The sequence below is a fragment of the Perca fluviatilis genome, chromosome 18, assembly GCF_010015445.1.
Source record: "Perca fluviatilis chromosome 18, GENO_Pfluv_1.0, whole genome shotgun sequence".
Lineage (NCBI taxonomy): Eukaryota > Metazoa > Chordata > Actinopteri > Perciformes > Percidae > Perca > Perca fluviatilis.
In genome coordinates this window covers 5,984,133-6,009,800 of record NC_053129.1, presented here as the reverse complement: position 1 = coordinate 6,009,800, position 25,668 = coordinate 5,984,133, and the positions used below count along the sequence as shown (strand labels likewise).

At 39.0% G+C, this 25,668-nt stretch overlaps 1 protein-coding gene across 3 annotated transcripts; it reads left to right on the top strand.

Moving 5' to 3' along the window:
- Nucleotides 1-360: 360 nt before the first annotated feature.
- On the top strand, nt 361-23,364 carry gopc (golgi-associated PDZ and coiled-coil motif containing). Of its 3 annotated transcripts, XM_039781981.1 has the most exons (9): nt 362-878; nt 3,375-3,539; nt 8,837-8,860; nt 14,850-15,025; nt 18,924-19,089; nt 19,173-19,268; nt 20,707-20,871; nt 20,952-21,117; nt 22,513-23,364. In XM_039781981.1, the coding sequence occupies exons 1-9, from the start codon at nt 618-620 to the stop codon at nt 22,626-22,628; spliced, it is 1,335 nt and encodes a 444-aa protein (XP_039637915.1). In that variant the 5' UTR covers nt 362-617; the 3' UTR covers nt 22,629-23,364. The 3 variants fall into 3 exon arrangements, with proteins under 3 accessions (XP_039637917.1, XP_039637915.1, XP_039637916.1); XM_039781983.1 differs by lacking the exon at nt 8,837-8,860 and having other exon boundaries at nt 361-878; nt 14,856-15,025; XM_039781982.1 differs by lacking the exon at nt 8,837-8,860.
- Nucleotides 23,365-25,668: the final 2,304 nt, after the last annotated feature.

Sequence of the window (25,668 nt, the reverse complement as noted above, 5' to 3'; positions counted from 1 at the left end):
ATATTTCAATTATGTTGTTTAAGAACATTTTCTTCTGGCTGTGTTGCAGAATTTCTAAACCGTCTCTGATTCGGTAGATGCTAGATCGGATCCGCTAGACGTGTCGACATCACAGGACGTGCCTCGTCGTGGCCGTCGTGGCCCGCCTAATTTTGCCTTATAATGCCTCTGATTGGCTTACCATACTCAATCCCCACTACTCAATGTGTAAACCTAATACGTCGACACGTCTAGCATATCTGATCTAGCATTTACCGGTAGGTTCTCTCAAAAGATCTTGGTGGCACATGTAGGTGGCGGTAATGCCTCTTAAAGATGGTTGCCAACCGCCAATAAAAACGCAGAAGAAGAAGATAGATGCCTGATTGGCCCGTTGGCCTCACAGATCGTGAGTCTAATATTGGACTTCCTGGTCAAGTAATGTTAGTGCTTTTCACAAGAGAATCGGAAAACGCAATTTGTCAGACTTATCTCCGCTAACCCAATACGTAATCTAGTCGTCGGGTTTCAACGTTATTTCGCAGTGGCAAACAGGGAGGGGATCTATTACCGTTAACATTACTCACCATAAAAGCTAGTACGCTAACGTTGACGTAGGGCTCTGTATTGCTCTAGCCATGTCCGCTTCGGCTGGATCCTCCCCAACGGGTCATAGCTCGGGCCTTGGCCCCGGTATGTCTATGTTTCGCTGGCTAGAAGTGCTGGAGAAAGAGTTTGACAAGGCCTTCGTGGATGTGGATCTGCTGCTCGGAGAAATAGACCCAGATCAAGTCGATATTACGTACGAGGGTCGGCAGAAGATGACCAGCCTAAGCTCCTGTTTTGCTCAGCTCTGTCACAAAACCCAGACGGTTTTCCAACTGAACCATAAACTAGAGGTTAGTAACTCTTAACGGTAGTTGTAACGGTGTGTGAGGTTAATCATCATTTAGTCTTCATTGTAAGACCAAAAACTGATTTATAACGGTTACTGTTATTCTTTGCTTTTGGTAACATTATTTGCCTATCCTGCATTTCATTGGCTCTGTACCTGTACTCTGCTAAATGACCATACAATTGAATCTAATCTAATCTATGTCGCCCCTCTTCCACCGGCAAATAGCCTAGTACATGAAAATGTTATGCCACTGGTGTTCCACTGTCACATACCACTGCCCTCAGGAACACAACGATTATTTACTGGCATATGCCACTGCTGACTATTGCAATGTCCCTGATGTGTGCCACATAAAATTGCCATGCCACTTATGTTTTACTGAGAGGTGCTTGTTTTTCCTATCACACTGTAGGCAGCTGTCATTGATAGTTGGGTATCGTTTTTTCTGATACTGGTGCTAAAACAATACTTTCGAAACTGTGCCAGTGCCTGAACGGACATTAAAGAACAGAGGTGGAACCAAGTCACTGTTTTGCAAGTCATAAGTAAGTCTTTGCACTAAAGTCCCAAATCAAGTCCCACGTCAAGACAGGCAAGTCCTAGCCTGACATGCCAGACCCACATCAAGATGTTGGGTCTGGGAACTCACCATTGACGGAGCTCAATCCGAGGGGCGTGCTAGGGTGCGTCTAGATTTCTAGGCTAGGCAAGTCCGAGTCAAGTTCTAAATCAAGACTAACAAGTCTCAAGCCAGGTCCCAAGTCATAAACTTTGTATTTTGAACCCTAACAAGTAAGTATGCAATCTTCAAATGTAGATAACAGAGTACATTGGATATATTTATATGCATGTCTTGGTAATATATCACTTAAAATATGTTTTTGTATGCATTTCACTCTCATTAGCCTCTATAATGTGGGAAATGACATTATTATAGTTTTATTTGATTAAAGTTGACTACAAATTACTTGAAGAACTAGATTTACAACCTTTTTAAATGTAAGTGAACATCCAAATCAATACTACACAAAATGTAGGCTCTAACACTGATGAAATATTCAGCTGTGATAAGGTTGTGTGTAAAGCTCCTTTTTTATGAAAACATGCAACCGATTAAGCCACAGACATTAAGAGTATAGCTTCTTGTTGTATAAGTGATGCAGGGGTAGAGAAGATTAATTGAAAGTAGAGCCTGACCGATATATCGGCGGGCCGATATTATCAGCCGATATTATGCATTTTCCAAACTGTCGGCATCGGCATTTATAATGAACGATAAATGAATATTTAAAAAATAAAACCGGACGACACACCCTTCAACCACCGAGTGTTGTCGTTGCATAGTTTGTCCCTGTTGGCAACACTCGTGTTTAACCCTCATAGCTTAAGTTTGTATTTTTATACATTTTATTTATCAGAACTTTAAGATATTTTGATGTTCCTCTGTTCTGTTGTGACAATAAAACTGCCAAGTTTATTTTTAAACTTCATTATCATATTATTTTAGTGAGGACTCATGAATAACTACAAATAACTAATGTTAGGGAAATCTGTTGGTTTTCTTTACGCGTTTCTGTTTTTTTTTTTTTTTTTAAATGTATATCGGCCGATATCTTTTATCAGTCGGGCTCTAATTGAAAGTAGTGTCGAGCAGCTGGCTGAGAAATCTAGAAGAGCCTCACAGTTGAATCATTTAATCCCCATTGCTTCATGGGCCCCAAAGTGCGAAAGCAGCCGGAATGATCCGGGTAATTTTATATGGGGAAGTTAAATGTTTTTTGGTATAATGCGCCACTGAGCAACTCAACGGTGTTCTGCTTGAAACGCAGTATCCAGGTCTCATTCTACATCCATGGGTGTCTCTGCTAGTCCCCATTTGAGCCTCTGGTGTAGAACCATTCAATTTGAGTCACAGAGTTTCCAAAAAAACATACCCAATATTTGAAAAATGCAGAAGATTGTTTAACATCCTTTACTGTTGTTCTGGAAGTTTTCCTAGAATCCTCAAAAACTTTTCTTAACATCTGGATGAAAAAAGTCACCAAAAATATATTTTAAAACCCTCCAATCACAGTCTTTGAGGATTCAGGAAAGATATAACATAAAGTGGCATACCACTAAGAATTGGCACACAACTGGTATGTTGATGGACAGTGATATCTGCCAGTAGTGACAAGCTTTTGAGTAGTATAAAGCAGCATATCAGAATCAACAAATATATTAAATGTCAATAATTGGTATGCTGGTGAGAAGTTGTATGTGACAGTTGACCGTGAAGCCGAAAAGCCAGACTCTGGCAGTAGTGTCATCAAGTAAATATTTCCAAAGCTTATCCTCGTTATCGACCTGAATTTTTTCGCGAGTCCTGCAGGGACTGTTCTGTATTTATCTAAAGCCAGTGCAGTTTTCACTATGACACGACATATCTGACTCTGATATCCTCCCCCCTTTCTATCACACTCTTCTTTGCCTCCATCTATTTACCTCTCCACTCCAGGCTCAGCTGGTGGACCTCCGATCTGAGCTGACTGAGGCTAAGGCGGAGCGAAAAGTAATAGAAAGGGAGGTCCATGACCAGCTCCTGCAGCTTCATGCTCTCCAGTTGCAGCTACATTCTAAGCAAGGTCAGGCTGAGGACTCTGAATCCATCAAAGACAGACTGGTAAGTAGGAGAAAGAGATGCTGTCCACAACCCCTTAAACTGAATAAATTCAAAGTTTTGCAATAGGGCAATATTCAATAGAGACAGTATAGATACAAAGAGAAAAGGAGGGAGAGGATGGTATGACATAAAACAGAGGTTGGCAGTTAGAGTCAATCCGAGGATGTTGCAGCTAATGCGTGTAACCTAGGGGTGTCACGATTCAATTTGATATTTGATTTTAAGTACAAGTTGGTTTTTTGTCGCAATTAAATGCACCATTAGCAGGCTACCAGCAACTAATATTACCCTGCGTCTACCAGTCGGTAAGCTACGCTGTGTCTGTTTTTTTTTTTTTCTTTGGACGTGCACACATAGGCAGGGGTGGAGAGAGAAAATAAACTGGGGGAGTTGTCAATCCTGTTTTCGGTTGATCAAGTTGGTTGTTGGTTTTGTGGTCAACTAAAGAATCAATTAGATCAATGCTAAACTAAAGCAATATTAAACAAATAGTGCCAATAACATGACGTTAAATCACACCCTCTAGTGCAGGGGTCATCAACTACATTTTTCCAAGGGCCAGAATTTTTCTAAGCAGACACTCTGGGGGCCGGACTTTCAAATTAAGAAAATAAAATGAATTTATACCTAATACGCCTATTCTTGTTCGAAATTGTCACTTTCTTACTGAATTAATGCTCTTCTTTTTTTTAATACATGTATTAGTGTGAGCAAACTCCTAAAAAACATGGAAACTCCATAATGATAACTGGCTCTTTAAGTAGAAAAAGATCTCCGACTAGGAGGCAGTTCACTGAGGAGTGATGGTTAAAGTCTGTGATTATAGAAACATTGTTGTAGTATGCAGCGTCCTGATTGGTGGAAAATGCTTGCCGAAAGAAACGGCTGTTGTCAGGTAAACATGTCACTGTCAAAGAGACCGAAGCGAAAAGTTGACGTGAAAAAGCCCAGCTTTAATGATGAACGGACTGATAAGCAGGCTATGCACTCGTCATCTATGCCTCATTTGCAATGAAAGATGCTGTTGCAAAATAATACAACCAGCATCATCAAGAATGAAGAACGCGAACATAACGATCACGTCATTCACGTGCTTATTAAGTAGCCACATGCATCTGTTTTGGTCTTACAATACCTCCCATAGATTTACTGCTCCAGCGGAGAGTTTAGTTTGTTCAGCCAGCAGTTAAGTTTACAAGACTTTGTCCAAATTTCAAGATTCCCAGCAAACTAAGATTAACAGTTAGACTACAAACCGACAGCTTTTCTTTTAGCTTGTTTGTAAAAAATTAGCTATTTGCAGAGTAGAGCTGTGTTTGCGTAAAACAGCGCAGTGGACTGAGCAGACAGCAGATTGAAATATCGCTTTCTACATGTTTATGCCGGTCTACACAGGTGAGTGCATTGATAAGTATTGACTTTTTACTCACGAAGGTTTAATTGTAGCCTATTTATAGAAAAGAGACTAGCGTGAGTTCATCTGCCCCAGCGGCCGTTGGTAATCCTCTCTGTATCGTTCCCAGTCAGGTGCTTCGTGTTTTAACGCGCACACATCTCGGCTCAGTTGTGTGTGTGTGTGTGTGGAGCTCGGGCATCGCTGTACAGAATCCCAGCATGTTAATAGAGATGCAAATACAGGGGGCTGGGTTTTTGCTCTAAATGCTTGAAATGATAAATAACATAACGTATTTTTTCCCCTTTTAATTTTGTGAATTCATGATTATTCTGCGGGCCAGACTAAAAGCTTTGGCGGGCCGGATGTGGCCCGTGGCCCACCAGTTGACGATGGTTGCTCTAGTGTAATACTGCCATTATACAATAACATTATCACAAAATAAAAGTTATAATCAAACTGTATTCATATTGTGGGGCAATTCGCTCTCAAAGTTAAAAAGAAAAGCAACAGAGACTCTTTCTAGTCATCCCTGTTTAGTCAGCCAGCCAACTTGAGCTAGTGTTAGCTTTAAGATTCTGAACCGAAACTTTATACCTAATAACTTATTATCCCGAGGTCACACGTGACTTTGGAAATATACATCAGTGTTTCCTCTATGTTGATCTTACCGCGGCAGTCCGCCACGGTAAAATTTCAGCCGTCACGGTATCAGAAATAGGGCAGACGCACAACAGGTTTCCGCTATGTACAGCACGCTCCGCCGTTCCTTCAGCTCTTTATGAAAAGTCATAAAGTCGTAATTACACGACTCTGCAGAACTCTACTGAACTCAAGGGAACTGTCATCCACTCTCTCTCCCCTTAGGTGAGCAACTGGAACAGTGACAGGACATCATCACTCAGTCATGGCAACCAAATAAACAGGGCGAGTACTACTTGTCACTGAATCTTAAGCAAAGTGACAAATAGCGGCGAAAGCCGCGACATGAAATCCGCACTCACGCAGGTCCCATGAAATATGACCGCTACAGTTTATTGGAAAATAGCATTGTGGACACTGAATTTGATGAATTTACCGTTTATCAGACCCCAGATGAGATAAGCTAACGTTAGTGAACGCTGCGGTGACAGTCCCTCTGCCTTTGACTCCCCGCTGCAGGAGACGCTGTATTCTTCCGACACGCTGTATTAACATTACTGTTTTAAAACCGTTTTCCAGGTTAGTGGGGGTGCATACCGCAAAAAACCAACATGAAATACGTAGCTAGTAATATTCACTCAGCGTTGTTTTTTTGTTAAACTGTGTGTAAAATGAGCGGTGACGTTAAATCACCCTACAGTACCGTCTATTTGCTGAATGGTTTCAAGGTAATGGTCGGTAGCTATATAGATAAGCCCGTACTTTTTGACGTTCAACAACCCCCGCTAGCATAAGTCACACGTGTTGCCAGCAATAAATACGATATATGAGTCAACCCCATAGCTATTGGTCCCATTTCAGACACCGTTGAGCAAAGTACACCATAATGTTCTTAAGCATGCAAGTTTACCTAGGTTCAAGCTTAACTTCTCAAAATAGAACTTGGATATAAAATGTTCTTGCTGCTTATTGTTAAGAAAAAAATCTATAACGTATGCGAATCATATAGGGTTTCCAGCGAGTTGTTTGAAGTGTCTGACCTGTGTGTGTGTGTGTATATATATATATATATATATATATATATATATATATATATATATATATATATATATATATATATATATATATCTCGCACGCACGCACATGCATTTAGGGCTGTGGTCCAGGTCTAGACAATCTCCTGAACTCCAAACTGAATGTCAGAATGGGAAAGAAAGGTGATCTAAGCAACTTTGAGCGTGGCATGGTTGTTGGTGCCAGACGGGCTGGTCTGAGTATTTCACAATCTGCTCAGTTACTGGGATTTTCACGCGCAACCATTTCTAGGGTTTACAAAGATTGGTCTGAAAAAGGAAAAACATCCAGTATGCTGAGGTCCTGGCGGGTGAAAATGCCTTGTTGATGCTAGAGGTCAGAGGAGAATGGGCCGACTGATTCCAGCTGATAGAAGATCAACTTTGACTCAAATAACCACTTGTTACAACCGAGGTATGCAGCAAAGCATTTGTGGAGCCACAACACGCACAACCTTGATGTGGATGGGCTACACCAGCAGAAGGTTATTTTTTTACAAGGGCATTCTTTGCTAGCCGTGCTAAAAGGCGATTTGGTTTGTTTGCGAATTCAAAAAAATTATTTTTTAGTGAAAAGAATATTAATTTCTGCCTTCTTTGTTATCATATTATGTAATGCTGTTCTAGTTGAGTTTAGTTTTGACCCTTTTTTCATCAACAGTGTCTTCAGCTTGAGCAAATAATGCAAGTTCATGTCCACCATCACTTTCGCCATCGAAGACTGTTCCCCCGGCGATATGTGTTTCCCCCTACCTAAACCTGAACCAAACCTTATCCCTGACCATAACTATTAAGGGGACGCTATGCATTTTTTTAACAGGAGGGAAACACTATTTTCTAGGGCAAAAAACTTCGAAACAACACTAGCAACTTAAACACTCACAATGGGCATGTCTGGCATCCAAGCCGAAAAGGCAGACTGGCAGTTGTTATCGGGTAAATATGTCCAAAGTTTATCCTCAACCTGAATTTTTTATATTTTATTTTTCATAACGGGGTCACACATTCAATAGGCTTCACAATTTTCCGTTCACATATATTCATGTGACAGGGTTTCCATGAAATTGTCTTGAGAAATGATACATTGATTCAAAACCAAAATTGAAAAGGTTTCTGTGGTAACAATTCAGGTTCAAAATATGTAGTGTCCTAACAATTTCTCATATGGAACATACTGTTAATTGCATGAGCAGTAAAGAAGACTATTGACCTGAATTTTATCGCAATCAGCGACCAGTGATTTTGCACGTGGCTAAGTATTTGAGGGGCAGGGGGCTAAGATTACATCTGCAATTATTATTACTAAGCGATGTCACACATTTTTTTAGGCTACAACATTTTTTTGTCACATACAGCAAACGTCTCCTCACTATCCGCCAGCTGCCTGTCCCCTGAACACACTGTAAAAAAACGCGGTCTCTGTAGACAGCCCAGGCTCCACAAATGGCAACAAAAACAAACTGCGCCAATCTGCGCCACGAAACATAACAAACGGTGTTCCAGCCAATAACCGACAAGAAGGATTTGGGGTTAGGGGGTTAGTGCGCAGAAGGGAGGGGATGAGATGAGGACGAGGGAGGGGCGAGCTAGCCTCCGTTTTGTTTGACAATACTTTGAATGTCAACAAGAAGTGACATCACCCAGCATCGCTTAGAGCACCTTTTAATTAATATGAATTGTTTTAAGAAGCTTGTGGACATAGTGGCACTTTGTTTTTGTAAGTACTGTTTTTTTGTCCAACCAAAGTTAGGGGGGCAGCTGGGGTGGGGGCAAGGCCCTACAGTGGGGGGTCAGCTGCCCCCGTCTTGTCCCCCTGTAGATCTGCCCCAGTGACAATTTCCCGTTGCTAGGTAACGACATGCTGTCATCTCATAGGTTGCGCTTTCGAAAGGTCAGCAGCAACTAGGTCAAATTTGAAATTTGATTTTCAACTTTGAGCGCAGTGCATGTGCTTATCATGTGTAGGCGACTTAAAGGGGCCAGTTTAGACTGCTGTTGCTTTGGGGCTCTCTACTCCTTTCCTGTTTCTTCAACTCCTTTCAATGACTTTTTTTCAACTGATGTGCATGATTCTTTACAATATATCTGCCACTATTAAATGGTTAACTCACAATCTCTGTTCCCTAAAATTAGAATTTCTCTAATCTATGACTTATTTCTGTTCTTACTCTGCTTCCTTTCTCCCAAAGCCTGCATCAACTTTGGAAGAGATGGTAAGTTTGTGTATGGGTGTATTTTGCAGGATATCAGGTTTTTAAAATGAGTTGTTTGGATTGAATATAGATTGTGAAGCTACACTTGTTGCAACTAGTGATTCACTGATACTTAAAGACAGGAGTAGAAAGGACTGGGACATGAATTATACCTGTCTTCTTACTTATTAACACAGCCAGGTGTTCAGGGTCCATGAAAAACAAAGGTAGGATCAGTCATACACAATTACAATCACCATTCAATAAAGGTAAAAGAAAAATACACACAAATCTTTTTTTGTACAAAATGCAAACCTCAACATTCACATCTAAATGCAAGTCACATCTTAACCTAGCCTGCATGTCTTTGGGCTGTGGGAGGAAGCCAGGGTACCTGGGGAAAATCCACGCAGGCACAGGGAGAACATGCAAACCCCACACAGAAAGGCCCCAGCAGGCACTCTCCCCTTGCAGGAAGGTTCTGTAAGGGGAGAGCGAAAAAGGTTAGAATAATGCTCTCGAAGTACCATAATATAAAGAACAATTATCTACCGTTACTCCTATTTCAGTTTGGCTTGTTTTCATTCCGGCTTGTCATTGTTCAAAGAAACACCCCCAAAAAAATAAGAACTATCCAGATAAATCGCGCTATCCGGATAGTGCGAATTTGATTGTGATTGGATTAGAAGTATAAACATATACCATTCCGACACCCTTTGGTTTGTACGCGATCCATCGCACCTGCACAGACCCGGTGGTAATACGGCACCGGTGCCTTAACGACCGTTATCTACCGGACCGAATAGCAATGCGGATTTCGGTGCCTTATTTATGTGCCACTTAAATGACTGCGCTTCTCTCTGATGCTCCAAAAACGGAAGTTAGAGGGAACTGAAACATCGCAGCACGGGACGCAAAATTACGAATCAAGACCCGCCATACGATGGAGCTTGATTGTTTGGGGTTAGGCATTTCACCTAGAGTGGTTAAGGTTAGGATAGCCGATTGGTCAGGGGATAGGACCTGAACAAATGGGGTTACGTTACCTGGCCAATAAATGCTATTGAAGGGCGGGTCTTGCCGTGGCCATAGTGGGATTTTTAATATCGCACACGGGACGCTAGTCAACTCTACACTCGACAGCAGGTAACGTTAGCTTACCGTTAGCTACTAGCTGGAGTAAACACGGTTAAAATGCTGACAGCTAAACCGTGTAAAAGTGTGTCTGTATTTTACCGTAGAGGATTGTAACACCAGACTGTAGCTGCCATTGTCTGAAAAACACAGACTCAGTGGTTGTTTTTGTAGTTTAACAGGAATTTACCGGTGAAATAAGTTATTGTTATTACATTTTTAATAAATCATTTAATTTAGACCCTGTGGGCTTAGCAATACACAAGCTGTTCTGTAATGTTGCCCTTTTGTGCTCTTTTTTTTAAATTTTTTTATTATTAGATCAACTTTTCATTTTTATATTTTTGAACCTACATACACAAATACAATTGAACAAGGTGCTGCTTTTTTAAATATATATGTGTATATAATAGAGAGAAGAGATGTGTCACCTTTTTCAGCCCTTCTGAGTTTGCAGGTATAACATTATAGTCATTATGGCCTTTAGAAAAACATTTTTTGTGGAGGTGGGGTAGTGCACTATAGGCCCCTGTGGGGCAGGCTAAGCTTTTGTCCTTAATGGCATTTTTCCCCCTTACATTACTTTTACGTTTATACTTTAAGTAGTTTTGAAACCAGTACTTTTACTTGAGTAAAAAGCTTGAGTTGATACTTCAACTTCTACAGAAGTCTTTTCAAACCATAGTATCTATACTTCTACTTGAGTAATGAATGTGAATACTTTTGACACCTCTGCTCCAGATATAGCAAAGAAACAACAGAACTGGAAAATCCCCAAGTCACTGGTGTGCCAATGCTTTGCCTTCACAGTGAGCAACAAACTGAAAGTAAAGCATGTGGGCTTCATGGTGCGTTCATGTACATCTCGGTAAACTTTCAATTGCACTTTGTTAATTAAAAAAAAATAAAAACTTATTGTAAAGTACACTTTGCCATCTCGTGGTAATAATTGTGGCATTGCCGTCACTGCTGAAAGAAAATGTTTGAATTGAAAGTCAAATCGAATCGTGGCACCTATAGTAGTTTGGCTTATTAAATATCCCTTAAGCTAAATTCAGTAGTACTTGCATTATGAGGATACTCGATGATCCTAGTACTAAGTACTTATTTAGAGTAAACAAACATAATAATTCAGACTGCTTACTCTCTTTACGTTATCATGCTTCATGTACTACATACAGTGCCTTGCGAAAGTATTCGGCCCCCTTGAACGTTTCGACCTTTTGCCACATTTCAGGCCTCAAACATAAAGATATAAAACTGTAATTTTTTGTGAAGAATCAACAACAAGTGGGTCCCAATTATGAAGTGGAACGAAATTCATTGGCTATTTCAAACTTTTTTAACAAATAAAAAACTGAAAAAGTGGGCGTGCAAAATTATTCAGCCCCTTTACTTTCAGTGCAGCAAACTCTCTCCAGAAGTTCAGTGAGGATCTCTGAATGATCCAATGTTGACCTAAATGACTAATGATGATAAATAGAATCCAGCTGTGTGTAATCAAGTCTCCGTATAAATGCACCTGCTCTGTGATAGTCTCAGAGGTCCGTGTAAAGCGCAGAGAGCATCATGAAGAACAAGGAACACACCAGGCTGGTCCGAGATACTGTTGTGGAGAAGTTTAAAGCCGGATTTGGATACAAAAAGATTTCCCAAGCTTTAAACATCCCAAGGAGCACTGTGCAAGCGATAATATTGAAATGGAAGGAGTATCAAACCACTACAAATCTACGAAGACCCGGCCGTCCCTCTAAACTTTCAGCTCATACAATGAGAAGACTGATCAGAGATGCAGTCAAGAGGCCCATGATCACTCTGGATGAACTGCAGAGATCTACAGCTGAGGTGGGAGACTCTGTCCATAGGACAACAATCAGTCGTATACTGCACAAATCTGGCCTTTATGGAAGAGTGGCAAGAAGAAAGCCATTTCTTAAAGATATCCATAAAAAGTGTTGTTTAAAGTTTGCCAAAAGCCACCTGGGAGACACACCAAACATGTGGAAGAAGGTGCTCTGGTCAGATGAAACCAAAATCGAACTTTTTGGCAACAATGCAAAACGTTATGTTTGGCGTAAAAGCAACACAGCTCCTCACCCTGAACACACCATCCCCACTGTCAAACATGGTGGTGGCAGCATCATGGTTTGGGCCTGCTTTTCTTCAGCAGGGACAGGGAAGATGGTTAAAATTGATGGGAAGATGGATGGAGCCAAATACAGGACCATTCTGGAAGAAAACCTGATGGAGTCTGCAAAAGACCTGAGACTGGGACGGAGATTTGTCTTCCAACAAGACAATGATCCAAAACATAAAGCAAAATCTACAATGGAATGGTTCACAAATAAACATATCCAGGTGTTAGAATGGCCAAGTCAAAGTCCAGACCTGAATCCAATCGAGAATCTGTGGAAAGAACTGAAAACTGCTGTTCACAAACGCTCTCCATCCAACCTCACTGAGCTCGAGCTGTTTTGCAAGGAGGAATGGGCAAAAATGTCAGTCTCTCGATGTGCAAAACTGATAGAGACATACCCCAAGCGACTTACAGCTGTAATCGCAGCAAAAGGTGGCGCTACAAAGTATTAACTTAAGGGGGCTGAATAATTTTGCACGCCCAATATTTCAGTTTTTTATTTGTTTAAAAGGTTTGAAATATCCAATAAATTTCGTTCCACTTCATGATTGTGTCCCACTTGTTGTTGATTCTTCACAAAAAATTACAGTTTTATATCTTTATGTTTGAGGCCTGAAATGTAGCAAAAGGTCGAAAAGTTCAAGGGGGCCGAATACTTTCGCAAGGCACTGTAGACACATGTAAAACAGCACCTTACTGCCCTTTGTAATTCACTCAAATTTACTCTTTAACTGTCAATACACCATATTACATGACATGTATTTCTTTTATTACATCTAACTGTGTTTGATTAAGCTTCTGTTTTGTGCTGAGGTTTTTAGTTACCTGTCTCACAGATTATTAATAAAATAATGTATTTTTCTGAAATGAAAATAAAAACAAATTATGATCTGGTTTCTTTCAGTAACTTCAGACTTTGCTGTTTTTGAGAGTTACAAAACAGTTTTTGAAAATAATATCTAAAGACACCCATCAATTTGCTGAACTATCCTGTTCAGGGATGCAGTAGGCTGGATTTACATTGAGGCCAGATAACTACTCAATATGTTATGTAATAACAATAGATCAATTGACTATGTGTAACAAACCATCAGACTATTATCACAAACGCTGTAGCTTCCCTCAGCTCTACAAAGCATTTTAGCTACTTTTAGCTCATTGTTTTTATTTTATAGCCCACAACTTTACTGTTTTGGTTCACTCTCACAGCTCTCATCTGCAACATTTACAGACACAGAAGGCACTCATTGTATACTACCAGCTCATCACCAAATTACAAAAAAATTGTAACTAAACTTTTTTCACAGGAATTAAAACTGAGCTTAAAAGACTGAATATTGAACTTACGACATTTATTTGCTACATGATTGTAAATGTTTCTGCTGGATGTGTATGGCATGCCAACACATAAGAACTTTATGGCAATAATATGTAATTGTAGTGTTTATTGCTAGTCGCACTCACCCTTGGGTAAAAAAAAGATATGTTAATTCTGCTTTAAGTGCGTTTTCACACCTATTGTTTGTTGGCTCTGGTCCGAATTAGTTGATGAGGTTGTAAACTTGGTTCATTTTTTTTTTTTCCTCAAACGGAGAAAACTTTCTCAAGCCAACAAAAATTCATGACCATAAACTACACAAAAACATTTGCTCTGCTTTTTGGTCAGATGTGTCTGGGGCTGGAGCTAGAAAGTAAATGCAGGAAGAAAGTCCTGTGTTCTGGCTAGTGCATTTTTCTGACTATGGTCAACGTAGCCGCCTAACGCATCTCCATTGTCAAACTAGCTCATTTCATTCAAATCATTTTCCAGAAATTGCTTTGGGAGTGATGACACTATATCTGCTCCGCTGGCTAAGACTTCTCTCTACTCTACCTAAACATTGCTATGCAGTCCAAGCGGGTAAACACTTCAGGTTTCAATGCGACCGAACTAAAGAAGGCACATATTTTTAATATATTACCTTTTAACTTTAATTGAAATTGTAAAGGCAGATAAATGGAATCTGAACTAGGTATGAGTCAGTTACTGGTTTCAAGGTGTTTGAAAAAGTCACAGTTTCAAAACCACTTACATTTTCCGTCGTACTAAGGTATGAGCTGTTTTAGGACTTACACTTAGTCTTTAAGGACAGAAAGTGCACTTTAGAAATCCCACTCCCTGCCAGTGTGCAGTGTGTTTAAAAATTAAAGACATTATGTTCAATGTTTTTTTTTTTTTTTTACTCAGACATTTTAAAAATAATACATTTAAGCTGTAATTGCAATACCGTGAGACCGCTTTTTTTTTTTTTTTTTTTTTTTTTGCTGAAGGTTATCATACCGTCAGAATATATATATATATATATATATATATATATATATATATATATATATATATATATATATATATATATATATATATATATATATAAAAATAAATAACTGGATCTTGAAATCACAGGAAAATTCAATCATAATTCTTATTTGATCATCACTTATTCTGCTAGAACTAGTGTTACAACCACCTCTGGAAAAAAATAGTACTGTATTAGGCTGCCATAGATTAACAGGATTTTCCCTCATCCGCTCTTCTTGCTTATAGTGCCTGTGTGTGTGTGTGTGTGTGTGTGTGTGTGTGTGTGTGTGTGTGTGTGTGTGTGTGTGTGTGTGTGTGTGTGTGTGTGTGTGTGTGTGTGTGTGTGTGTGTGTGTGTGTGTGTGTGTGTGTGTGTGTGTGTGAGTGACGATGTGCTTGTTCTAGGAACAGGAGCTTGAGGTCAGCAAGAAGGAGAAATTAGCAGAGGCAAGGCTGGAAACAGAAGGGAGACTATTTAAGAAAGAAAATGAGGCTCTTCGCAGACACATGGCAGTACTGCAGGCCGAAGTGTATGGAGCCAGACTGGCTGCCAAATACTTGGACAAGGAACTGGCTGGCAGGTAAGAAGTTGGAGCTCACAAACCATATGTAAAAGTTGAGGGTTTGCTAAGAAGATACTACGTTAGAATGTTACAGCTGATTATATTATTTACAAGTTATATAATAAGGGGGATCATGTATAAACCCCAATTCCAATGACATTGGGAGGTTGTGTAAAACGTAAATAAAAACAATACAATGATTTGCAAATCAACCTATATTCAATTGAATTCACTACAAAGACAAGATATTTAATGTTTAAAGTTGTTGTTTTTTGTTGTTGCAAATTTTCATTTTGAATTAGATGGGCATGTTTACCACCGTTTGTGAACTGAAGACACTAATTGTTGAAGCTTTGTAGGTGGAATTATTTTTCATTCTTGCTTAATGTACGACTTCAGTTGCTCAACATTCCGGGGTCTCCATTGTCGTATTTTGCGGTTCATACAGGCCACACATTTTCAATGGGAGACAGGTCTGGACCGCAGGCAGGCCAGTCTAGTGCCCGCACACTTTTATTAAGAAGCCACGCTGTTGTAACACGTGCAGAATGTGGCTTGGCATTGTCTTGCTGAAAAAAGCAGGGACGTCCCTGCTTGGATGGCAGCATATGCTGCTCCAAATCCTTTATGTACCTTTTTAGCATTAATTGTGCCTTCACAGATGTGCAAGTTACCCATGCCATGAGCACTAACACACCCCCATACCATCACAGATGTTGGCTTTTGTGCTGATAACAATGTGGATGGTCCTTTTCTTCTTTGGCCCTGAGGACATGACATCCATGATTTACAAAAACAATTTGAAATGTGGACTCTTCAGACCACAGCACACTTTCCCACTTTGCGTCAGTCCATCTCAGATGAGCTCGGGCCCAGAGAAGCCGGCTGAGTTTCTGGGTGTTGTTGATATATGGCTTTCGCTGAGTAAATGGCTTTCGCTGAGTTTTAACTTGCAGTTAGATGTAGTGACTAACCCCCGTACCCACAGGACATCAGACTTACTTACTGATGCACGCACACAGTAGTGTTCACAAACTTAGTCCAATGAGGGGAGAAAGGAAAGTGTGATATTGTTCCACGTTAACGCCTTTTCTCTCTCGCTCAAGACCGCTGTATCCAAGCCTAGGCGCAGAGCATGACCTTACCGCATGCTGATACATTACTAGTCCAGGTAGAGTGAGCTACTACTAACAGGGAGAGAGGGAGAGACTATCACTACAGCCAATCCAGTCTGCTCAGAGCAATGGTCTTTTTCAGAAATAGGTTGCACGTAAGGGAAAAAAAAAAAGTAGCTTTCACTTAAGGGGCCCTATCTTGCACCCTGTGCAAAGCACAGTGCAAAGCCCGACGCAAGTGTCTTTGACAACTGCGTTGGTCTTAAACTAGCAATTTCCCGTCGAGCGCCTGCGACTAAGAGAAGTGTGTGTCTGACAGGATGGGGGGCATGGCATCACGATGGTGGCTCTCCACGATGATATCGTCCATCGGCACAACCCTCTTCCAAAGGGTTCCTGAGCCCACGTGGTAATATCCTTTACATAATGATGTCGTTTTTTAATGCAGTGCTGCCTTAAGGATCGAAGGTCACGGGCATTCAATGTTGGGTTTCGGCCTTGCTGCTTACATGCAGAGATTTCTCCAGATTCTCTGAATCTTTTGATGATGTTATGGACTATAGATGATGAAATCCCTAAATTCCTTGCGTTGAGAAACGATTTTCTTAAACTCACGCAGTTGTTCACAAAGTGGTGAAACTCGTACCATCCTTGCTTGTAAACGATTGAGCCTTTTGGGGATGCTCCTTTTTTACCCAATCACGACACTCCCAGCTTTTTTCAAGAGTGTATGGCCTGGAGACCTCCCGTCTCATGCCCTCCCGAGCTTCGACTTTTAAGAATACGAAATCGCGAATTATTTTCTAAATGAAGTCACGGTTAAGTTAGTGAGCATGATTCAATTAAGTAAACGCCGTTTAAACTTTTAAATTTAGTGATAGCCAGACACAGCCTATAGTTGGCAGATTTGTGGATGTTATCGATGTTGTCTCCCTGATGTTAACGTTTGTTGTTTATTTGATGAAACCTGCGATGACTTTACTTTTTTTTTATTATTATTAATTCTAAGGATTAATTAGGATTAGGATTAATATGAAATATTGGTTAACCTCTTCATTTCTGAAATCATGAAACATTTAAAACTGCATCAGCGTTTAGTTTGTTTACACCATATTACGAGAGGGTTTAATTTCGAGGTCCGTAATTCCGCAGATTAGCATGATTGCCGTAGTGTTTAGTTAAAAAAACACCAAAGTACGACAACATAGTGTACCAGACGCAAGCTTTTATTTTGAAAAGTTGAAGCTCGGGAGGGCATGAGACGGGAGGTCTCCAGGCTGCAGCCATACCCGACTCGCTTTAAGTTTATCAGTTTGAACATTAAATATATTGTCTTTGTAGTGTATTCAATTAAATATAGGTTGAAAAGGATTTGCAAATCATTGTATTTTTATTTACATTTTACATAACGGCCCAACTTCATTGGAATTGGGGTTTGTACACAAGTGCACAGGTACTTTCTTTGAAAAATTAAAGTAATAGTGGGCTTCCAATTCTTGACAATTTCTTGTACACTATACTCTCTTCACAATATCAGTATGCACACTGGTACGACCAATTTAAAAGATGTGATTTGTTTGCAGGTTGAAATGCCTATTTTGCAAATAATATAAAATGATCTCTCTCTATGTATCCCTCCAACACACAAACAAACCTTGATACCTGGTTAAAATGTGTAAGCTTTTATAGGAGTTGCTACATGTGCTTTGGACTGTAGTGTAATTAAGTCAATGAATAATATATTTCTACCAATTACCTAAAGTTTAGTGCAGTGCTTTGAAATGGGCCGATTGGGCCTCTGGTATTGCTGCTTGCAGCTATCTCGAGAACCGCTCATCCAAACAACTTCACACTCGACAATTCCCTGAGCAATACACATGCCATGACATTGTTGGGTCCCCACTGAAATGCTAGAGTTTACACGTCATTTACTAAGAGTTAGCTATTTGGGACCAGACTATTTTCTGGGAACAAAAGCGTCTGTTCCGAAAGTTACATCACTGATGCTTGAAATGTTTCAGTTTGCTACAATGTAAGATTTAAGAAGTTAAGATTTATTTTATTATGAGGACAATGCACATTAATCAGTATTTCTGTAAATGTGCCAGTGTTAGCCAGCCAGCTAATTTTCAACTGTAGTCCTAGTTACCTAGCATGCATGTCTTTATAGTGGGAGGAAACCGGAGCACTCTGGTAGAACATGCAACCACACAGAAAGGCCTCGTCCGAACCGGAGATCGAACTTTGCAGTGCCTACTTGCTGTGAGGCAGCAGTGCTAACCACTGAGCCACCGTGCCGTAACATATCCGGTCTCTATTTCTTCATCTGTTCTTTAATGTATTGTAGTAAGTGATGGATGAGCGAGTTGTACCCAGCATGCTGTTTGGCTTTGTAACATATAATAGGGGTCCCCTCTCAATACACCACACAGTGGATGCATAACGCACTAAAAAAACGTCTCGTAGTGTCAAGAGCTGGATCCGTGGGTCATCAGAAAAGTTACTTTTTCTAGCTTGTTCCAGAGATTTTCTGTACCACTGCAGGGGCTACTTCTTTGGAATTTCGTAGGGGGCGCAATGAAGCTATTTTGTTAACCCAAGACAGGCACAACTAAAATAAAAAAAAAACCAATGTTGCTGGTTCTGATGCATGTGCATTTTCACAAACATTTAGCCCCTCAGAAATGCGATTAGTTAAAAAAAAGAAGGTGTGGTAATACATTTCAAACACCATGGTAGGTGGAGGGGACTAAGTGGTTGTTGTTGTTGACGACAGCATAAACCTTTGATTTGTCTTCCAGGGTGCAGCAGATCCAGTTACTGGGCCGTGACATGAAAGGACCTGCACATGACAAGCTGTGGAACCAACTGGAGGCAGAGATTCACCTTCACCGCCATAAGACTGTCATCCGAGCATGTAGGGGTCGTAATGATCCTAAGAAACCTCTGCCCTCTCCTGTTGGACATGTGAGTGTACAACTACAAAGCAGTTAGAAGTGTTGATACTTTTATTTGTGCTTCCAAAGTTGAATGTGTTAATGTAATTACAGGACCCAGACATCTTGAAGAAAACCCAGGGAGTTGGCCCTATCAGAAAAGTGGTGCTAGTCAAAGATGATCATGAGGGTCTTGGAATCTCCATTACAGTAAGAAGTCAAAGCTGTTTTTCTTTTCTTCCTGAAAGTGGCTATGGCAGCCTGTTGAGATTGCAGCCAAGATCTCTTTAAAGTCAGCCAACAATTCCATAAGTTTGAATGCAAACCTGCTTACTTAGCAGGGAATAAACGTATACAATAAGATAAGCCTCTGGCTTATCCTGATCTTCATTTTTCATGAATAGATCGCAAGAAGGTGTCCTTCCAACTATTCTAATTACTATTCCATTCAGATCATGCAGATCATGTCTGTGCAAGCTTTCATGCACAGTACCAGCTAAACTTTACTGGCTTTTCTAACATTATATGCTTGAAAATCCTGAACTCCTGAAAGCAGCTAACTAAGGGTCTGTATGCATGATACCACTTAGGCTAAGGTTGCTCAAGGTTGTGCCTGTCCTACTCTCTTTCTCTCTGTGCCTGACCACTGTCTTGCTCTAGACACAGAAGTCAAGACAGCCAAAATCACCATAAATGAAAATGTCTTCATTTTGCTGCGCTTGCGCGGCCAGTGTGTTTTTGGCGTGAGGATGTCGTAGAAAAAAATTAGTTGCATGAAATCACCATAAGGGAATACTTCAGTGGCTAAGAGCAAACACTTATGATCTCTGAGGAAATCCGTAGAAGGTCCTCAGTAAACATTTTCTTCAGAAAATTTTAAGGGACCCATGCAATGCTCCTAAATTAACCTCTGAGCCTAGGAAAATATTTTGGGAACAAACTTAAGTATGAAACATCAGGTGGTTTATGCAACCTGGTACTGGAAATTAAGAGAATTGATTCTTATTGACAATACAGGGAATGACTGTGAACATACAGTGCTTTCTACAGGACAAAGCATTAAAGTTGCTTTCAGACAGCTTGGTCTTGCATCCACTGCTGCCCTTGTCTGCAATGTACAGACTGCTACTCTTGTGAATCTGCACACCTATTTGCCGCTTCTGTCTGAGTTTGATTATTGTTCAATTATTTCATGTGACCATGGCAACCACACAGTGGGAAACAATACAGTAGTTAATTTTACTGGTACCGAAGTTCCCCTGAATTATACACCTCTGCACCAGCAGTGGACAAACTAATATTAATAAAGAGATTTGGAGCATTATCAGATTCAAAGATGATTATAATGATTATAATTATTATTGATTATGTGGTATTGACCGATAAATAACATTAAATGATATGAATCAGCAAGACTTTATAGACGTTGTAATCGTGTCATATTTCAAGCCACTATTTAGCTGCATGATGAGATTACACTAGGTGATGTTACAGGTCATTAGTAAGGTTAGAGGTAGCCGGTAGCGGCAGCTGCAGGGGGGTTGCGCCCTGCTGTTGCCCCTTCAAACATAAAACATTCCTGACATCACCAAAAAATAATCTAAAAGAGTACCTGCCCAAATAATTAACTTGTATGTTTTCTCACCAGGGTGGGAAGGAGCACGGTGTTCCCATTCTAATTTCAGAGATCCATCCAAGTCAGCCTGCAGACAGATGTGGAGGTCTGCATGTCGGGGATGCCATCCTTGCTGTCAACAGCATCAATTTGCGAGATGCCAAACACAAGGAGGCTGTCACCATTCTGTCCCAGCAGGTAACACAGGCATTCACACACATGCGCACACTACACCACACCCATTCCCTTAAAGTGCTCACTCATGGTGTCTGTGTCAGCGAGGACAGATAGAGTTTGAGGTGGTGTATGTGGCTCCAGAGGTGGACAGCGATGATGAGAATGTGGAGTATGAAGACGACAGTGGCCATCGCTATCGACTCTACCTAGATGAACTGGAGGACAGCAGCACAGCGGCACCCAGCAACAGCTCGGCATCACTGCAGGGTAAGTTTTCAAAACTGGTTTTGAATGCTCACTTTCGAAACGTTTTGATTGTATGAAATACATTGTTTTCATTTTCAATGTATAGAATATTTGTTTTATTTAATAGTACGGAGTTATTAGGTCGATAGTTTTTGAATCAGTGTGTTTATCGTAGAATCTCTGGGGGCCATATCAGTGTGAATTTCACTAGACTTTAGTACTACTACCCCCAACAAAAGGACAAAAATTACAGTGAATGAATGCATTCAGGCATCTACAGAATAGGCAGAGAATATAGATAATGTTAGACTAGTAGTTATACATTCTCCAAAAATGGACCCTTTGTAGCATTTTATGATACGTTCTACTTCACATTTCAAAGGAACATATTTGAATATTTACACCACAGCTATAGTTACTACTTTGAAGATCAAGATTTTACATACAAAACAAATGATTAAATTCTAAAATAAGAACATTAGTGCTACAAAAAGAATTCAGTGATTGAAAGCAGGTATGTTTTCTATGCTCTCTAGTGTTGGAAAGGGCTCACAAAGTAATGCATTATTATGAGCAATTAATAAATTATCGATCTCTTGTTATGAATAATGACAACCAGGTAGAAGGAATGAAAAAGAGGAATCTTGTACAACAATACTACAGCTAACCCTTTTTATTTTGTCTGCACTGCAAGAACTATGAATGATAGTAGTTTTTAGTTTTGTCGTTTTGAGGGACTTTTTTAGCTCCTACTTTAGAGTAGGTACTCCCAGTACAAGAAAAAAAAAAACAGAGATGGCAACCACAATTTTTTTTAGCCACTAGCTAACTAAAAGATTAAAATTGAACAACTTAATGCTTCATCCACACACTCTTGAGAGCACATTGCTATCACCAGATAAGTGACACCAGTGGAACATTAAAGCATGACAGAATTAGCAAGCTAGCGTTAGCAAACTAGCCAGCCGTCCGCTAGTTGGCTAGTACAGCCTGCAAATTCCACCATACGTTCAGAAAAAGAGCCGAACACCTTACTCCCCGCTACTAAGAGACATCTTTGCTGCCACCGGTCTTCATTTTAGATCGACAACGGTCACTTTAAAAGTGTTTTAGAGGCGGCGAGTCAAGCGGATGGACCGGCCGGCTTACGTCACTTCATTGTTCCTATTGCGAATGCAAACCGAAAAAAGCCCCAGACAGGAGGTAGTTCTCAGGGGAGCTCCCCAGTGGGCAGTTCCTCTCATGGAGTCCCCAGAACATTGTGGTCCGAAAAGGGAACCATGCCTCCTCTCCACTTTGAGCTGCTGAATTAAACAAGCCTAGAGACCACATTACTCTGCAGTGTTATGGGGAATGTTTTGATGTAGAACAACATATTTTACTTATTATACATCTGAATCTGTGTCCACCCTTTAGCTCTGGAAAAGATGTCACTGAGCAATGGACCAGAGAATGGAGACACTGGGATCTCCATTGAGACAACTTCAGATGAAACCCCTTCAAAGCCACCTGAGTCTGACTGCTCTTCCTAAAGGCTCAGCCTAGCCATTGGTATTTGGAGATATAACGAGGATTTGTGGAAAGATTCCCTCTCAAAGAACTGAATTAAAGAATTCTATGACTAGGGACAAGGGAAAATTAACAGAGAAAGTCTATTTTCCCTTTTTCCTCTTGGTGTTGTGGGGTGGTGGGATTTGGGGGTCTGGCCTGGGCATGTGGCAATGATTTGGGGTAAAAGTTCACATTTGAAGAAGCGGAGGTGTAAAATTTGTAGAGGAGGGAGCAATACTGAACAATGTGACTTTTTCTTGATATTATATTAAGATAATGAAAATTGACAGGATAGCTGTATGTGAGAAAACCGCAGAAGGAAGTAGATGTCATGGAGGAACACTGACATCATGAAAGAAGAAGTTATTCATTTTGAAAATGTCTTTCAGAGGCAGCTTTTGGAGAAATGTTTGTGGAGTGTTGCTTTTGTTTGTACAGTTATTCTATTATCTGTTCTTGACGAAATATTCAAGACTACATTATCCTACAGGGACCCTGGTGGAAGCCAGGAAAACATCTCAGAAAGGAAATTACTTTTTTTACGAAAAGAGACTAAATCTGTTAGATGTAAGTGAACATTGTAGTTAGCGAGAGCAAGGCCATTGATGCTCTTTCACATGATTAAATTCAAAAACCCTGTGAAATAAATATCAAATGGAAAATGCTGTAAAATCTTGCCTGTTACCAATAACACATTAAAAACCTAAATTAGGTCAATAGTTTGAGTTATGTATCCAGGGTCTAAATATTTTACAACCACATACTTTCTTCAGCCCCTCTTCATTTACATTGCACAAGCGTTCATTCCTTCCATACCTCTTTTTTTCTTCTTCTTTTTTGATAGGTGTTTTGTTATAAAATAAATTTTCACCTTTTTTATTTTTGTTTTTGTTTTGTTTTTTTTTTTTGTTTTTTTTTTTTTTTTTTGTTTTTTTTTGTTTTTTTTTGTTTTTTTCATGTCCATCTGGCATCCACCCTTTGTATTCAGTGTTGTTTTTTATATATATTGTGTGTATATATATATATATATATATATATTATATATATATATATATATATATATATATATATATATATATATGTATATATATATATATATATATTTTATATATATATATATATATTATATGTATATATATATATTATATATATATATTTATTTTATATATATATATTTTTGTTTTATATTATTATATATATATATTTATTATATTTTTTTTTTTTTTTTTTTTTTTGTTTTTTTGTTTTTTTGTTTTGTATATATATATGTTTGTTGTATTGTGTATTATTATTATATGTGTATATTTATATGTTTTTTTTGTTTTTTTTGTTGTTGTGTTTTTTTGTATATGTGTGTGTATGTATATGTATATTTATATATATATGTATGTATGTGTATGTATGTGTGTATGTATATTATATGTGTGTTGTATGTGTTATGTATGTATATATATATATGTGTATATATATGTATGTGTATGTATTTGTGTATGTATATATGTATATAGTGTTGTGTATATTATGTATATTGTATGTATGTGTATATGTATATGTATGTATATGTGTATATGTGTATGTTTTATGTATATTTATGTATGTATATGTGTGTGTTGTGTTGTGTGTTTATGTTATGTGTATGTGTGTTATATGTGTGTATATTATGTATGATTATGTATATGTATGTATATATATATGTATATATATGTATATATATATATATATATGTATGTATATATATATATGTGTATATATATATATATATATATATATATATATATATATATATATATATATATATATATATATATATATATATATATATATATATATATATATATATTTTGAATGCAGTCATTCTCAATAATGGGGTCTTTCGTAACTGTTGCTGTATACTGAATTTTTTGGTTTGGTTATTGTCACATTACATTCTATTGTTGCACATTGTATTTTGTTACATCTCACAGTATAATGCAGTGAAATACACAAACTACTCTAAACATGATTGAGTGTTCAACCCCTCTCTCACATGGGCCTAGCCAATGTACTGTTTGATGCAAAGATATTCAGTTTAACACATTATTGTGCCCAGCCCTATCTGTTGTCACCACTGCTACCTGCCAGTGTTCCAGCTCAGAGTCACATAAGTGAGTGGAACCCTTAGTACGCCTTGACTCCGTGCCCTTATAGCATTTATATGTCAGTTTCTTTACTTGCTTATTGTTATTTTCCTTGGTGCTTGGTTTGTCTCTCTAAACTCTTCCTATATATGATTTGCATCTTTATAGATAATGTATTCAAGTCACAATTTATTTAGCCATTTAATAAAGTTTGGCTCCAATTTGGTTTATTTGGAATACATTTGGAGTTTTATTTTGCCTTTTTTAAATGTCTTCAGTGCCTTTTAAACTCCCCTCAGAGTTTGTAAATAAATTATAATTCTAACTACACTTGCAAGAAAGTATGATGGGTTGCAAGCACCCCTACGCAATTTGGACCTGGAGGCTAATCAACCCAAGCTGATCTGAAAACTAAGCATCTCAGAAAAGAGCTTCAACAGGTGGTTTCACAAATGTTTGTATAGACTGACAGAATAAGATGCACTTACACAGTGAACACTGCCATGATATGATCCAGCCAGATTTTTTTTTTTTTAAAGAAATATCAAATTGGTATGAATCAAATTCATAATGAAATGTACCAGAGATAATACATGTTCATGAACATTGATAGGTATAGATATAAGATACAAATTATCCATTCCTTTAGTGCACCTATACATTCGACAAGTGACCACTCAAATGCATAGGAGGTAATCCCCATTGCACCTCTTACCTCAATTTGCACTTTTAAGGTGTAATTTCACCATTTAATGCTGCAAAAATGACAAAGGGCATTAAAGTCTTGAGCCCCCTTGCATGGTGCCCAAACCCCTCAAGAAATGTGCATGCCCATAGACACTCCACCACAGGATACCATCATACCACGAATAAATTGTTATATTTTAACGTGATTGTGTTTCTG

Bases quoted from the DNA above. Each gene is read 5' to 3' on its own strand.
- gopc (XM_039781981.1), top strand. From the start codon at position 618: ATGTCCGCTTCGGCTGGATCCTCCCCAACGGGTCATAGCTCGGGCCTT. The intron at 19,090-19,172 runs GTGAGTGTACAA...ATGTAATTACAG, and splicing joins TGCCCTCTCCTGTTGGACAT to GACCCAGACATCTTGAAGAA. The intron at 19,269-20,706 runs GTAAGAAGTCAA...TTTTCTCACCAG, and splicing joins GTCTTGGAATCTCCATTACA to GGTGGGAAGGAGCACGGTGT.